This window comes from Saxophila tyrrhenica, assembly GCF_035928015.1.
Source record: "Saxophila tyrrhenica strain CCFEE 5935 chromosome Unknown scaffold_9, whole genome shotgun sequence".
Taxonomy (NCBI): domain Eukaryota; kingdom Fungi; phylum Ascomycota; class Dothideomycetes; order Mycosphaerellales; family Extremaceae; genus Saxophila; species Saxophila tyrrhenica.
The window spans coordinates 1,104,351-1,119,349 of NW_027041741.1; the positions used below are offsets into that span (position 1 = coordinate 1,104,351).

At 54.6% G+C, this 14,999-nt stretch overlaps 9 protein-coding genes across 9 annotated transcripts; 5 read left to right on the top strand and 4 right to left on the bottom strand.

The window, feature by feature from the left end:
* Nucleotides 1-592: 592 nt before the first annotated feature.
* LTR77_006374 (uncharacterized protein) lies at nucleotides 593-1,513 on the top strand (the record flags this gene model as incomplete). The annotated part of the gene is made up of 1 exon (XM_064803616.1): nucleotides 593-1,513. One exon carries the CDS (start codon nucleotides 593-595, stop codon nucleotides 1,511-1,513), a length of 921 nt encoding a protein of 306 aa, XP_064658531.1.
* A 540-nt stretch (nucleotides 1,514-2,053) lies between these two features.
* Nucleotides 2,054-3,705, top strand: LTR77_006375 (uncharacterized protein; the record flags this gene model as incomplete). The annotated part of the gene is made up of 3 exons (XM_064803617.1): nucleotides 2,054-2,992; nucleotides 3,052-3,189; nucleotides 3,244-3,705. The coding sequence occupies 3 exons, from the start codon at nucleotides 2,054-2,056 to the stop codon at nucleotides 3,703-3,705; spliced, it is 1,539 nt and encodes a 512-aa protein (XP_064658532.1).
* Nucleotides 3,706-4,835: 1,130 nt separating this feature from the next.
* Nucleotides 4,836-5,828, top strand: HEM4 (uroporphyrinogen-III synthase; the record flags this gene model as incomplete). The annotated part of the gene is made up of 1 exon (XM_064803618.1): nucleotides 4,836-5,828. One exon carries the CDS (start codon nucleotides 4,836-4,838, stop codon nucleotides 5,826-5,828), a length of 993 nt encoding a protein of 330 aa, XP_064658533.1.
* Nucleotides 5,829-6,148: 320 nt separating this feature from the next.
* Nucleotides 6,149-6,610, bottom strand: LTR77_006377 (uncharacterized protein; the record flags this gene model as incomplete). The annotated part of the gene is made up of 1 exon (XM_064803619.1): nucleotides 6,149-6,610. One exon carries the CDS (start codon nucleotides 6,608-6,610, stop codon nucleotides 6,149-6,151), a length of 462 nt encoding a protein of 153 aa, XP_064658534.1.
* A 669-nt stretch (nucleotides 6,611-7,279) lies between these two features.
* Nucleotides 7,280-8,603, bottom strand: LTR77_006378 (uncharacterized protein; the record flags this gene model as incomplete). The annotated part of the gene is made up of 3 exons (XM_064803620.1): nucleotides 7,280-7,503; nucleotides 7,621-8,158; nucleotides 8,211-8,603. 3 exons carry the CDS (start codon nucleotides 8,601-8,603, stop codon nucleotides 7,280-7,282), a joined length of 1,155 nt encoding a protein of 384 aa, XP_064658535.1.
* Nucleotides 8,604-8,841: 238 nt separating this feature from the next.
* On the bottom strand, nucleotides 8,842-10,384 carry LTR77_006379 (uncharacterized protein; the record flags this gene model as incomplete). Its single annotated transcript, XM_064803621.1, has 6 exons — nucleotides 8,842-9,037; nucleotides 9,089-9,841; nucleotides 9,894-10,024; nucleotides 10,079-10,153; nucleotides 10,208-10,237; nucleotides 10,310-10,384. 6 exons carry the CDS (start codon nucleotides 10,382-10,384, stop codon nucleotides 8,842-8,844), a joined length of 1,260 nt encoding a protein of 419 aa, XP_064658536.1.
* A 145-nt stretch (nucleotides 10,385-10,529) lies between these two features.
* LTR77_006380 (uncharacterized protein) lies at nucleotides 10,530-11,219 on the top strand (the record flags this gene model as incomplete). The annotated part of the gene is made up of 2 exons (XM_064803622.1): nucleotides 10,530-10,554; nucleotides 10,654-11,219. 2 exons carry the CDS (start codon nucleotides 10,530-10,532, stop codon nucleotides 11,217-11,219), a joined length of 591 nt encoding a protein of 196 aa, XP_064658537.1.
* A 155-nt stretch (nucleotides 11,220-11,374) lies between these two features.
* RPL19B (60S ribosomal protein L19B) lies at nucleotides 11,375-13,874 on the top strand (the record flags this gene model as incomplete). Its single annotated transcript, XM_064803623.1, has 4 exons — nucleotides 11,375-12,687; nucleotides 13,116-13,385; nucleotides 13,496-13,646; nucleotides 13,713-13,874. 4 exons carry the CDS (start codon nucleotides 11,375-11,377, stop codon nucleotides 13,872-13,874), a joined length of 1,896 nt encoding a protein of 631 aa, XP_064658538.1.
* Nucleotides 13,875-14,265: 391 nt separating this feature from the next.
* INH1 (ATPase inhibitor) lies at nucleotides 14,266-14,568 on the bottom strand (the record flags this gene model as incomplete). Its single annotated transcript, XM_064803624.1, has 1 exon — nucleotides 14,266-14,568. The coding sequence occupies one exon, from the start codon at nucleotides 14,566-14,568 to the stop codon at nucleotides 14,266-14,268; it is 303 nt and encodes a 100-aa protein (XP_064658539.1).
* Nucleotides 14,569-14,999: the final 431 nt, after the last annotated feature.

A 14,999-nucleotide genomic window follows, 5' to 3' on the forward strand; every position in this document is an offset into this window, starting at 1 on the left:
CCTGGAGATAATCGAGCCAGACCTTTCCACCGACTCGGATTAGCCGTCTGTTCTCGGTGTGGTAGTGGAGATGTTCCGAGCGATGCAGTGCGAAACCATAAGGTCCAGAAAGCGAGCTGAACCAACGCGTCCAGCGAGCCGGATGCGGTTCGACTGCCAAGAAGTGTTTTTACGAGTCGACCAGACTTTTGGTGAACACCAACACCTCTTCCAGTCACAGCATACCAGCGCGTTTAGAAAGACTGCGCCCGCCCGTCGGTGGTATAGAGGCGCGGTCGGTGCGATGCTGCCATGAGATCGGTGTTGTGTGCCATCTCGAGATGTTGGAGGTTCTCTTGCCTACACCCTTTCCGCCCTCCTGGCATCTGGCCTCGAAGCAGTCCATTATGATAGCGGCCATACTGCATGAGGGCCATACTGCATGAGGGCAGCCAGGCTTTTTGCACGACACATGGCGAGATAGGGCGCAAGAGCTGAGTCAGAACGACGAAAAATGAAGAAGAGAGAGACCTGGAAGCTCCCCAAACTCCACCGTCCTCATCCCCACACTCTTCCTTCGCACACAGCCTTCCCCATCCCTCAGTCCTTTAAGATGCCTCGACTCTCTTTTACAACGCTCGATGTATTCACGACAACTCGATACCTCGGCAATCCGTTGGCCGTCGTGCAAATACCTGCTAGGCAAGATGTCTCTACCGAACAAATGCAGACTGTCGCTCGGGAATTCAATCTCTCTGAGACAATCTTCCTCCACGAACGATCGTCTGGAGACGACGAAACGCCGGAATGGCGAGTCCGCATCTTCTTAACGAACGCTGAGGTACCCTTTGCAGGCCATCCTACCATAGGAGCGTCATGCTTTGCTCTGGGAACTCTCGCTCAGGGCGCCCGAAAAGGCAGACTAATATGCAATGCCGGGCCCATCGACGTCGACTATGCGGATGGAGCAGCCAAAGCGAGCATACCGCACAACTACCATCGACACACTCAAAATATTCTAGGGGATTCCGACATCTACGCTCTGCTCCCCAGCCTTCAGACAGCGGGCAAGAAACCATTGTCGATCGATGTGCTCAGCCCTGTGAAAGGGATGAACTTCATCTGTATCGAGCTAGCAGACCTGGAGACACTAGGCCAAGTCGGCCTCCCAGGAACAGAGCCCACAGCGCCGCTCGACAACGAATGGAATTTGGGCTTTTTCGGCCTTTTCCCCTACGTGATTACAGAACAGCCTAGCAGCGAGCAGGGCGTGGTTAAAGTGCGTACACGCATGCTAATGGGTTCTTTGGAAGACGCTGCGACTGGTAGCGGGTCCTGCGGCCTTTGTGCCTACTTGGCGATAAGGCTGAAGTTAGGGAGGACGACGACGTTCGAGCTCACGCAGGGGGTTGAGATGGGCAGGCAGAGCGACATTGGTGTGGTATTGACGCTGAACGAGGCGATGGATGCCGTGGAAGGAGTGGAGATGAGTGGGAGTGCTGTGGAGGTCATGGAGGGAACGATCGAGGTTTGAAGGTCTCGGCATCCCTTCGAATGATCTTACTCTGCTGTCGACAACATTCATATGCCTGACGAGGTCATCTGGCCATGTGTCTTGGAGAAGAGTGGATGTATCTCGAATCTTGTCAAGACATCACCCTTCCACAGCCATCTCAATGCACTCTTCTTGAGTCTTGAGTCTCTTCAAGCAGTAAATATGCGTGCATGTGTATCATAGAGTCGTTAGACCTCAGAGCAGTCACATGGTTCAGACCTTCCGCATCGGGACACAGCCACCTCGGAAAGCTGATGTTGGCTCCGACCACGCCAAGTAAATGCAAGGCAATCGTCTTCCCTGCCCAGACACCTCATCCATCTCTACGACGCATATACCACTCCGCGGACACCGTGGACTATTCACCGTCGCTTTCGCAAATCAACTAGAGAACGTCGGCCACGAACGTAGTACCACATATCAAGCGGCAACGCCCAACAACCCCCACCTTCGAACAACCGTACCTTCGCGCATATGTATCGACAGCACGACCAGTGATAGCAAGATATAGCGGTTACCATGCGCTCTTTGAGCAATCTCCCGGCATCTCTCCTCGCCCTCCTCTCAACCATCTACCTACCACCTACCCTCGCCTCTCCCTCGGACCTCAAGATCGAAGCCACCACCCTGACAACCTGCTCCCGCCCTTCGCGCAACGGCGACAAGCTCTCCATCCACTACAAAGGCACCCTCCAGTCTACAGGCGTCGAGTTCGATGAGAGCTATAGACGCGGCGCGCCTTTTTCATTCACTCTCGGCGCGGGTCAAGTGATATCAGGATGGGATGAAGGACTACTAGACATGTGCCCTGGGGAGGCGAGGAACTTGACGATACCGCCGGAGATGGCTTATGGAGACCGGGGGGCACCGCCTGCGATTCCTGGCGGGGCGACGCTGGTGTTTGAGACGAAGCTAGTGGAGATTATTGGGGTGGAGCAGGAGAGTGTTACGCAAGCGGCAGAGACGAAGACAGAGGGTGCAATTTCGATAGAGACATCGCCACCTGTGCCGCCGCCTGGGTGGAGCGGGAAGGGGGAGAAGGAGGAAACGGAGAAAGATAAGACGCCGACGTTGGAGGGAACACCTTTGACGTCTGTGCCGGCAAGCCCGTTGGTGAAGGAGGGAGAATGCCACCTACTTGGACCCTTCGCGTTGATAGTGCAGGCTGCGTTGGGCGGATTGGCACTGTTGGGACTTGTGTACAAACGATGGCGGGAGGTGAACAAGCGACCGTGGAAAATTTGGTTCTTTGATGTTTCCAAGCAGGTCGTGGGCTCGATGCTTTTACACGTCCTGAACATACTAATGAGCATGACGGGAAGTGGGGAGCTCATTGATAATGCGAAGCATGCTGCCTCGAAGTCGAGTGACAGTAGTACCGCGAGCGACAACACGAATCAGGGGGGGAGGGCGACACCGAACCCTTGTTCATTCTACATTCTGAACTTGGGCATAGACGTAAGTACCCACCGCGAAATACACTCCAACGAGGGACCCACGGCTGATCCGTCATACAGACAACCGTCGGTATCCCAGTCCTTTACCTTTTCCTCAAAGTCCTCCATGTCGCCTTCCGCTACACACCCCTGGCGAGACCGCCCCAAAGCATCAAGTCCGGCCATTACAATGAACCCGGCGAATCTCCTCGAACAACTGTAAGCTCCCTTTCCCTCCGTGCTGCCTTGCAACTCAGCTAATTTGTATCACAGTGGTGGCTCAAACAATCCCTAATCTACTTCATTGGCCTCGTCGGCATGAAGGCCTTCGTCTTCCTGCTCTTCCGCATCCTCCCCTGGCTCCCTTGGGTCGGCGACTGGGCGCTACGCTGGACCGAAGGCAACGAAGCACTACAACTCGCATTTGCGATGTTCATCTTCCCATTAGCGATGAACGCGGTGCAGTACTGGATTATTGACAGTTTCATTATGGATCGGTCGAGAGTCAAGAACGATGGGCAAGGTTATCAGCCGATTCAGAGTGGAGATGACGAGGAAGGTGGTGGAGGGGTGGATAGTGAGGATACGGTCACGGAGGAGAGTGTGCAGGGAAAGGGATCGGGGGAGGATGTAAGGCCGCCGCCGTTGGAGGAGGTGAATCCTACCCCTATACCTGACTATGAGAGCGAGGATGATCACAAGGGGTCGGGAAGTCGACGGCAGAGTCGTAGCTGAAATGTTGATACGCTACCTATGATACGCATGAACGATGCCATACTTCGAGATTATGCATCACATCTTGCCGCAGGACTGCTCGTCGGCTGTTTTCCGATGGTATCTTGTAATGTACACCCTTTACATGTATCGTACATATGCACTTAGCTCAACTACGCTTGAGCTGAGATTGGGCATTCCCACCAACGCCGTCGCTATGCTCGCAATCAACCAACCCATACCTCCAAACAAGTACCTCAATCGCACCGCCCATCCTTCCACCCAGTCCTCCACCTCTCCTCCCAGCGCCCACAATCAAACTCCTCCTTCCCCAACTTCACATTAACCGCATTATGCGCCTCACACATCCACCGCCCAAAATCCTCCCGGCTGCTAACCCGCGGCTCGTTCCCCTCTTTCATCCACGCCCGAAAATCGTCCGCGCAGACCCAGCAAGGGTACATCTTTCCGAACAGCGAGATGAAGGAGCGTGTGTCGGATTGTTGGGCCGGGGAGGGGTTGGAGGGGTAGTTGGCTGTAAGGGTGTGGAGGAAGGTCCAAGTGTGGTTTCCCAGGCGGTCGACGTCGGGTGGGCAGTCGGAGGGTGGGGAGGCGGCTGCTATGGCGGTCGAGGGCGGGTCGGTGGTGTTGGTTGGGGAGGTTTGGCCTTTGGTCATTGAAGCCCATGAGGCGAAGGATGTGCAGGAGCGGCAGCTGTTGTTCGTTAGCTTTGTCCAATCCTGAATGGGTGGTATACTGGACGTACGGCTTCCCATCAGGCCCAAGCACAACACCTTTGGGCAGTTGCTTCGGCCTCTTGTCCTCTCCATCCTGTGCTTCCCTCTGCTGCTGTCTCTCGACCTGTTGGGGCGTTGCATCTAACGGTTGTGGCGGCATCCCGGTGGTATTCTCGACGACGCAGAAGAAGGACTGGAGGATAGGAAAGTCGATCTGTGTGACAGGCATAACATCTTGTATACTCGACTTACTAATTAGACATAAATGTATAATGCCCTGTGCTTGTGAAAGCCTGAGGTCACTTGTGAGCGCGGGAGGCGCCGAGGCAAATCGCTCGATGAGGAAAGCGCCAACGGTGAGGTTCAAACACACATCTCATATCCTCGAAGATATGTGACAGCCGAAGAGGCACAATGGACGATCTTACGGATGCATTGAAGGATCTCACCATCGATCAAGTGCCCGTCTACCTGCTCAAAACGAAGTCATCCCCAACGGACTCCTACGAGGAACACATATCCCAGCTCTCCAATGGAAAATACAGACCCATCTTCGTCCCGGTATTAGACCACATCTTCCGAGACGATGCCCTACGGACTCTCCGCCGCTCAGCTGAGCGTTTCGCTTTTGCCTCTGGAAGCGACGCCTCAGGTCTACGGAAAGCGACCAACAACCCAGCTAAGAAATATGGCGGAATCATCTTCACCTCCCAGCGAGCCGTAGATGCCTTCGCCACCGTCATAGCGAAGCTGGATCCTGCAAAGCTCAATGCTCTCTTCGACAAGGATATGCCACTCTATGTGGTCGGTCCAGCAACAGCGAACGGCGTGCGAGCACTCAACCTCCCCTGCCCTGTTGTCGGAGAGCAGACAGGCAACGGCGAAGCATTGGCCGACTTCATTCTACAATGGCACGCTACGTTGCCGCGAGAAGTCACGACTCTTGATGGCCGCAAGCTCCCACTTTTGTTCTTGGTCGGCGAACAGAGAAGGGATACCATTCCCAAAGCTTTGCAGTCGGACGAGCTGCCGCCACTCGAACGGATCCAAGTTACAGAAGTCGTAGTGTACGAGACAGGCGAGCTGGCGAGTTTCGAGGAGACCTTCACCGGCCTGATCCGCGCGGCGAAGAAGCAGCGGGTCAAGGAGCAATGCGTTGTTGTGTTCTCGCCACAGGGTTGTGAGGCAATGCTGAGTGCGCTTGGGTGGCTGGATCCGCAGTCTGGAAATGTCAATGACGGATTGAGGGAGGTAATGAGTGGGCCGATGAAGACGAGCATCGTCACGATCGGTCCAACGACGAGAGAGTTCTTGGTGCAGGAGTTTGGGTTCGAGGCGGACGTGACTGCAGAGACGCCGTCACCGGAGGGTGTAGGGGCTGCGATCTCAAAGGGGCCGGAGGAATGAGCGACGCCGTGTGGCAGTTGGCGGTTCGTCGGGTTGTTTGGCACGCAAGGAGATGAAAAGGAGCAGAGACTGACTATGAGAATATTGAGATACCCTTTGGAGAATAGCATGTTTATGTGGTTGATTTGATACGGACTGGTAAAAAATGTCTGTACATGAGTATCTTTGATTTGGTGCGATGTAGAAGCAAGCTTCTTTCGAAAACCTCAAGACATGCTCGAAACTTTCCAAAGGCCAATGAGTGGCTGTTCGACATGTATCAAATGAACGCTGTCCCGAACCTTCTGCCAAACCAACGAAACTCCCGCTAATGTGACACCTCAAAGCAGACCTATCCTCTCCGCCACGCCCTCCACCGCCTTCAAGTCTTTCCCCGAGTCTCGCCACACCGCGCCCAGAATCGCCTGTACGCCCGTCGCCATCAAGTCCTTGCTCACACCCGGACACCCATTCTGCAGCACCAAATACTTGTCCAGTCCCAACTTCCTGCCGACCACATCGAGATGTTTGTTCGAAGCCGCTCGTTGCAGCTCCGCGTTCGTGAGGGCCCTGCTCATGCCCATCTCGTCGCACCTGTCGTTGAGGATGGCTTTGAAGAAGGAGTCGCCCATCAGGGCGAGGCGCTTGTTGGCTTCTGTGATGGGTTTGGTGAATGGGCCGTGTCCTAAGGGGATCGGACCGCCGGCGTAGAGGGCTTCTTGTAGTAGGAGTGGGTTGCGAAAGGGGTAGTCGATGATCTGCTCGACGGCCAATCGTGTGATGTTGAAAGTAGAAGAATCCATTGTATGGATAGGTGCTGGGCTGGTATTGTCAGTCTCGATGCTCTGTCATCATGTTGAAAGGATGGAGATGAGGCTCTGTGCTTACTCGCTTCCGTTGTTGGTCGAAGTGAGTATGTGACGATGAAGATGTTTGCGAAGTGTATACGCCAATTCGTTCTGGGGGCTGTTTGTATGTCTTGAGTGTGGAGTTTGATGTGATGCGTTTTATGTGCTTCTCGAAGAAGTCAGCTCTTGTTCATCCAATGCACCGGAGCCTTGCTGGAAGCTACAGTGGGGCCATATGAGCAACCTGGCAACAAGGATGAGCAACCTGGCAACAAGGTTCCGGTCTAAGGTGTCTTCCATGGTACTGGAACCTTGGTATTCGACCCACACACCATCTTCAGATGAACGGCAGTCGAGGGTAGGCTCCAATGGGTTGAAAGAGTTTGGGAAACCCTCACGTGCTCATGAGCAGCTGCCGAGTATCAGATGTCGCGATTGGAAGACACCGCTTTGAAGAGCTTTGTTGAATATCGCTCGGCGACACCTGCCGTGGTAAGGGTGACCGCCATCACTTGCAGCCGATGCACGAGAGCTCAATACTAATTTATTGGGTTCGCGAGACACAGTCGTAGGCCTTAGTGTCGTTGCATAGCCCACCGTGCGTGCGAGAGCGAGCAATATACCTCACAACAACCCGAACATAGCCATGGACCGCTTCACAGCGCCCAAATCGCCTTGAGAGCCTTTGTATACCGCTCCCAGGATCGCTTCCACGCATGCCGCAACGGCAAATTTTGGAGGATTGTGGCCGCGTGGACTAAGCAGAAGTTTTGGAATGCCTTTCTTGTAGCCCATTGCTGTTAGATTATCATTCGATGCTATGGCTGCGCGCCGGTGATCGATATCGCCTGTTTCAAGGATTAGTAAATAAGCTTTTCATGACTTTGCACCATCGGAGGCTGCTAACGGGCAGAAAAGGCATGTGCTTGATCCACTTGCGTCTGCGCACCGAAGACATCACGCACCTTTGCGTTTCCCGGCATCATAGCCGCTCTCGTTCAGTATGAGGTCAAGAACTGAATCCCCAAGCTGAGCTAAGCGAAGATTTGCTTCAAATAGTATACTGCTCCCCAAAGCTGCTTGCGGTCCGCAATACAGAGCCTCTTCCAGTCCTGATTCTTGCTTGAAACGATAGCCCAGTAATTTTTCGACAGCGTCGCGAGCTTGCGGGAAGTCTGTGGTATCGATCTGGGGCAACGACTGCGCCCGCTGCTCAGTACGCAAACGCTCCGCTACTATCGCCCGAACTGCGGCGCGTTGAAATGCCCCTGGCGACAGTACTTCGCCGTTGTCATGAACATGGGCCAGGCTCTCATCTGCCTTGCGCGTCTGTGGAGCTTCTGTAGGCGGGACCAAGTATGTCGCTTCACCTGACTCGAGAGCGACGGACTGGGTGCTGCTGGGGGCGTCTTCCACGACTGCTGTCGAGTCCTCTTGGCCACTCGCGTCCTCAACTCGGAGGAGCTTGTTCAACTCCTCCGCGCGCTCCCGCAGTGTCTTCGTCTTCGTCATCGTCCCCCCAGGGGTCCTCAATGAAGCTCGGCATGAAAATGACCGTGTCGCCGTTCTTGTTGCGTACGCCATTCCGCAACTGCTGAGGAGTAGCCTTGTCGATGTCTACCACCGGCATGTCAGTCGTCTTTGATGACTCTGATGGTGCTTGCGAGTTGTTGGCTTGGCTCGGCGGCGCATCAGTGGAACCCGAGGACGCCTCTGCTTTCATCGACCTCTTGGTTCCTGCGGCTATCGCATTGCTTCCTGATGCGATCGATGATGTGGGTGTGACGTTCTTGTCCTGTGGTCCGTTTTCTCCCACGTCGATGAAGGTGTTGTCGTCGCCACCGAATTTTCGCTTCTTGCCCTGTGCTCCGAAGCCGGAAAATCCCATTGCGGAAGCGATGTCCAGCGACTCTTCTGCCTCGACATCTTCGACTTTGTGAGCGCTCATGATGGCGGTGTTCGTGTTCCTCTTCAACTACCGAGTGGTGTTAAAGAGGTATCTGAAGTCGGGAATGCAGAGTGTGCGCGTAAAAGAAAGAAGCTCATGAAGTCGAGGTCGGTGAAGGAGTGGACCCGACGTCACACGAAGTTGGAAAGGACGAGTGAAAGTGCCGCGCAGCTGAAGAACAACATATCGCTGGATTACGGTATAGCATCTATTAAATGTTACATGCGTCTCCCACGCTCTAATACTTCGGTCTAGAAGGAATGGTCCGCATCTGCTCCCCAGGATGACCCGCCAGCCCGAAAAGCTTGTACAGCCAACTCAAGATGACAATGAAGGACTCAGGCTCGCCCATGTGCTTCCTCGACTGGATAAACCGAGTTTCCTTGGGCGTGCCACGTTGTATGCACTCGTAGTAATCGTCGATAGGGAATATCCTGCGCGTTGTCAGCAAACCGAAGAACGAACCGACCAACTGAGCAACTCACTCATCCCCCACGCCGTTCACAAGCAGGAGCCTTGTGCAGTCCGGCTTGTCCAGCGTGCCATCCTCGACAAGCGAGAACTTCATACCTTCCTGCTTGAACTTCTCCAGGTCATCCCCATAGCCCCATTTGTACGCCAGCGTGTGCGCAAGGTCAAACGGATACTCCAGATGATTCACATTTGACAGCCATTCCGGAGCGAACATGTGGTGGCAGCCACCTCCAAGAGCAACGACACCGGCAAGTCTGTCGTGGTGAGTGTGGGCCAGCCGGATGGCGTAATAGCCGCCAGTGCTGAAGCCCCATAATGCTCGCCTGCTGTGGTCGATCTCGGGCTGCTGATCGATCCAATCGAACAGGCTCGACCATTCGCGTTCGGGAGATGTAGGGTCATTTGGTGCAGCTGGCGAGTCTCCAGTCCCAGGGATCTCGAGCACGATCACTCCGACACCCTTCTGCGACCAGCCTTCGATCCAGACGGCGAGCTCTGTCCGATATCCGTCCAGACCACTTAGGATAATCACTAGGGGCACTGGCTTATCTTTCGTAGTACCGGGTGGTAAATGGTAGTAGAACTGTACGTCTTTGCCTTCGTTCTCAAGGCCGTGCTTGTGCGGGATAGTCATTGCTTTCGTCGGCCTCTCCCGGAGTGCAAGACCTTTGTTCGCAGCTTTCTTGCCTTCTATCCAGGCATACCGCTGTTTCTCAGATCGAGGTGCTGGAAACCGTGATATCCTGTAGATTGCGGACGCTCGTCTTGTCTGCATTAGCTATAATCCTTGTTCTCAGATGAAGGCGGACGACGTACAAGTGGAACTCAGATGCTTTCTCTTGGTTGCCTTCTTGCTCAGCCTTCTCCGCCTCTGCAACAAGCTCCTCTGCTTTCGGAAAGAAGGCTTGAGCGTATGCATCCCAGTCGTACGGCTCCTTCTGTCCTTCCTGTAGAGATGGGTCAATTAATCGCTGAATTTGAAAGGAAGTATCACACAGTACCTTGATAAGCCGTTCGACGACAGGCTCGAAGTCTTTCAAAGCCCCGAACATGAAGGGATAGAGCCCCAATGTGCACTTAAAGGTCCGTCAGCATAAGTCTAACCGATGATGAAGTCTTATGTTTCTTACAGGCATCTTCCATTTCGTCTCCCATAGTTGCTGCACAAGTTATTACGATTCGCTTAGGACTGTGTCGGCCAGATCGCATCAGCGGGATTGTTTGGCACGTACCTCGAAGCTCTCATGATGAGGCGCGACATCTTTCAGCTTGTCTTGGATGAAGAACTTCCCTCCTGGAGCTGCCATGTTGTTGCTTATCGAGTCTCAGATTTTCTAAGGAGTCGTTCCCACCAGTTCGCCTTTGTCGACTCACGGGGCAAACAGGAGACTCGAGATCTTGAATACTCTTTAGTAGACGCAACTGTGATGAGACGTGTTGCCTCAAAAGAGAATGGTTGTGTTCCACCGGCAATGGAGTGAGTGGAGCCCTCGCACTTTCGGCCCCATCGCCCCTTCCTCACCTCCGACTTCATTCACGCATACCGCACAACGCACTTCTTCGACTCCGTTCTCAGGAATCCGCTTGATCAGCATGAGCCGCGAAAGACCGGTAGCCGAATTATTCAGAAGCCTCAGAGGCTCATGGAAGCTCAAGCGGACACTGAATAGCGCTCCGCCAGGACTGTCAGGAGTATTCGAAGGCACGGCCACATTCACGCCTCGCAAGTCGGCTGCCGCCAGCGTCAAGGCGGAGCTACTGTACTTCGAAAAAGGCCAGTTGAAGACGGACACCGGCCTTACGTTCTCAGCCAACCGGAAGTACATCTACCGTTACAATGCCGACGAGGACAAAATCTCCGCCTGGTTTGTGAAAGAAGCAACCAAGGACAATCACGGGGCCGAAGAAGTCGACTACCTCTTCCACGACCTCGAAATCGAGCAAGGCAAGAATGTCTGGAGTGGAAGGGGCGAGCATCTTTGCAATTTAGATATGTACTGGGCGTACTATGAATTTCGCCTGCCGACTTCGAATGATGATTCCGACGAGGACGAAGACATGGAGGTCTTCGGTGTGCGGTATAAGGTCAAAGGTCCTGACAAAAATTACACAAGTGACACGGCCTACCAGCGCATTGAATAGAGGACCGATGCAAGCCTAGGCCGACCCCCTCGTGACAGGTTCATGGGACTGCCTTTCTCTCGTGACCACATGGAGGGCCATATTTTAGGCCGTCGTGCGACCAGTTCGAGGGCTCAACATTTCGTACCACACCACAGCCACCATTCCATTCATCCATGTCTACTCTCAGCTTTTTCGAACGAGCCCTGCTTCGCAATAAGAACGGCAAAGCGAAGTGCAACTTCTGCAAGCAGCTAATCCAGTACCTCGATAATGGCTTCACGCTCCAACGTCTGCGGAGAGTATCTCGAATCCTGCGTGACCTTGTCGACAGCCAGCCAGGCCGCCTCTACCGGCAGCTCTACGTCCCGGCGCCGCTTCCAGGTGGCTCTGATATCAGGCGCCTTGAGCTTGTTGCGCCGATGTGCTATGCTTTGACCATCAAAGTTGGGCCGTCTTCACCCGAAGCGAGACCATCAAGAGCGGTTGTTGATGGCGAGCCAAGGCGCAGCGACCTGAAGAGGCGACCGTCTCTGTGGAGAAGGAGGAAGATCGCGGTACCGGATGGTGAAGCTCACAAGCCTGCATCATCGATACATAGCCTGGAGAATCTCTCCATTCGAGGCAGCACTGAGACTCGTCCATCGGCCTCACCCGCTCAACTTCTGTTCACCGACCGGCAAGAGCAGATCGAAGAACGCCAGCTCTGGGCACGTCTTCTCTCACACTTTCGCCAACTTCGATCATTGACTCTACGCATCAACGGTGATCCAGCATGGCCAGGGCGTACAGCAGTCGAGGACACGCTCGTCTCTCTGCGAGTGGCCATCGAGTCAGCCAATCTGGAGCATTTGCGGGAGTTCTCGCTCATGCCGGTCCATGCGATGGGCATCATTCACCTACGCTGGCACGGCATCGGAGCTTTCAGCCAAGCACAAGCTTCTGGGGCATATGCTTGGATGCGGATTGAAACGCTGGACCTTCGCGTAAAGGACCCCTCCGCCACAGGCAAGTTGACCGATGCACAGCAGCTGATGTTCAAGAAGATCCTATACGAGTACCTTCGCAGCTTTGCACCATCGCTACGCTGTCTGCGCTTGGTCTGGTTGGGTGGAGAAGGTCCAAGCCCGCTGGCGCTGCATCATGAGCCCGGCCTTCAGGGCAGGCATGCTCTCCGATGGCCGCAGCTTCGAGAGTTGTTCGTCGGCAACATAAGACTGCCAAACCAGACTATCACGCTTGCGAAGGAGCACGCACGGCCGGACACAGCGGTCAAGATTCTACGCAACACAAGGAGGGACTCTTCGGTGAAGGCGATTGACTCATCTGCCTGGGTCGAGGTGTTGGGACCAGCATCGTCTCCCGTCCTCTCACCATTGTCGGAACGAGCAAGCAGCGTCTACAGCCAGGATGGCAAGGCTGATGACAGCAGTGCTTGGGCGATTGGAATTAGCAGGTCGAGCGTGAATCTGCCGTTCATGCTGGACTTGTGAGTCAGGGCAGTGAGTGTGGCATGTCAGCAGGATATATTTGATCAAATTTGAACATGAATTATTGCCTTCCCATTCCAACTCTCTTCCATCACCTCGACTCATCGTGATATTGAGCGCACGTGACTCGCTGTGAGGGGCTAATTAGTCTTGGCAGCGCTAAATCCATTCCCACAACATCGAAGAACGAGCAGAAAGCGACGACTCTCAACCACACCATCGACCACCATCGACGACCGCAGTCAAGATGTAAGTACGGCCAGACACATGCACCATACCACCATACAGCGCAGGAGAAGGCAACGCCGAGCATCGCTACACCCTGGAACCGCCTGACCGCACCCACCTCGAAAAAGCCCTCATCCACCACCAATGCATCACCACACCCACCACAAGCATCACAAGACTAACCGCAATACTTCTCCAGGGTGAACCTCCGCACGCAGAAGCGCCTGGCGGCGTCCGTGGCCAACTGCGGCAAGCGCAAGATCTGGCTCGATCCCAACGAAAGCAACGAGATCTCCAACGCCAACTCGCGCCAGACGATCCGCAAGCTCCTCAGCGATGGCCTCATCATCCAGAAGCCCGTGACAATGCACTCCCGCTCGCGTGCCAGGGAGTTGACGGCTGCGAGGCGGATTGGACGACACAGGGGTTTTGGTAAGAGGAAGGGTACGGCTGATGCTAGGATGCCGAGGTAAGAACTATCATATACACCGATGGACTGTGCAAGGGAGGGTTGTGTCAGGATGGAGGAATACAGAGGCGCAGCTGGGGTGAAGCAAGACGCTGACAACATTTTTACAGCCAAGTGATGTGGATGCGTCGTCTGCGTGTCCTCCGCCGCCTGCTCGTCAAGTACCGCGCCGCTGGCAAGATCGACAAGCACCTCTACCACGAGCTCTACCATCTGAGCAAGGGTAACACCTTCAAGCACAAGCGTGCCCTCGTCGAGCACGTAAGTATCATGATATCATGACTCATCAGCAGACGTCGAGCACACACTGACACTGCATCGCTACAGATCCACAAGGCCAAGGCCGAGAAGCAGCGCGAGCGCCAGATCCGCGAGGAGATGGACGCCAAGCGTGCGAAGAACAAGGCGGCGCGCGAGAGGCGGGTGGAGCGCAAGGAGCAGAAGAAGAACGCGATGTTGGGCGACGACGACGATGCTCAGCCACAGTAGACTTAGATTCTGCACTGATGCAGATATCTTCCGCCGTCGACTTGAAGGTCGTAGAGAGCTTCGGATGGTGGCGGACGTCGCCTTCTGGGCGTGGTGCTGGGTTTATGGCGTTGACGTGTTCATGCATGCATCGTGTGTGTAGCTTCGAGATGATAACACGAGAAGTCTCAAATCAACATCTACCTTCCGGTGCATCGCCTCAAGTCTTCCGTGATAAGCTGTTGCGGACACATGATTTAGCGTAAAGAGGAGAGCTCATTCTCGTGGGTAACTTTGCTATATATACAACACGGTCCCTCCCCTCGCAGGTCATCCGCCCGCTCCCCGTCATCCACCACATCAGACAACCCTTTCCACGAGCCCTTCATTCATCCTTCCGCGGATAATCAGCTCAAGAAGACCCCCCCTTCTTATTCATTGCCTCCATCTCCTCCCGATCCTTCGCCAAGTTGGCCTCCTGATCCGCAATCTTCTTCTTCAGCTGGTCGAGCTTCGCCTTCTCCTGCTGCTTGACGTAGTAGTCTTCGGAGGCCTGCTCGCGCTTGGTGAAGGCGTCTCCTTGTGCGGCACCGCCGGAGCGGGGGGCGCCGGCGTCGCCTTCGGCCATGGTGCGGAGGGTGGTGCTGAAGGTGCGGATGGAGACTGGGGTTGCGGTGGAGCGGGGGAAGGCGCGGGTTAGGCGGAGGGCGGACATTGTTCTTGGGTTCTGGGAGGAGTTTAGCTGAGCTATAGGCTACGAGGTATGGTGGGGGGAATTGGATGCTGCACCCACAAGTGTTTGGATAGTACCGGAGTTGATCCTGCTATTTGTCGGTCTCGAAAATGTTTCTCGTATAGTGGTGTAAGTGTGTCCTGCGTATAGCTTCGATGTCTCAAGAAGCAGTTGAAGCCGGAGTCGATATGCCAAGTCACGATCACGTGCAGGACAAGCAAGATCCGAGCAGTAATAACAGATCGACGTCAATGGCTTGGTCAATCAATCTCAATGCATCCAACTCAACCGCAACAGCACTTCATTCCATTAGCGAAGACTGCAAACATACAGCGCTCATCATAATACCACAACGCTTGCTCCAGGTCCAGAGCGATATCTCCGTATCTGAGGTAGGTTGGGCGTGGCTTCCG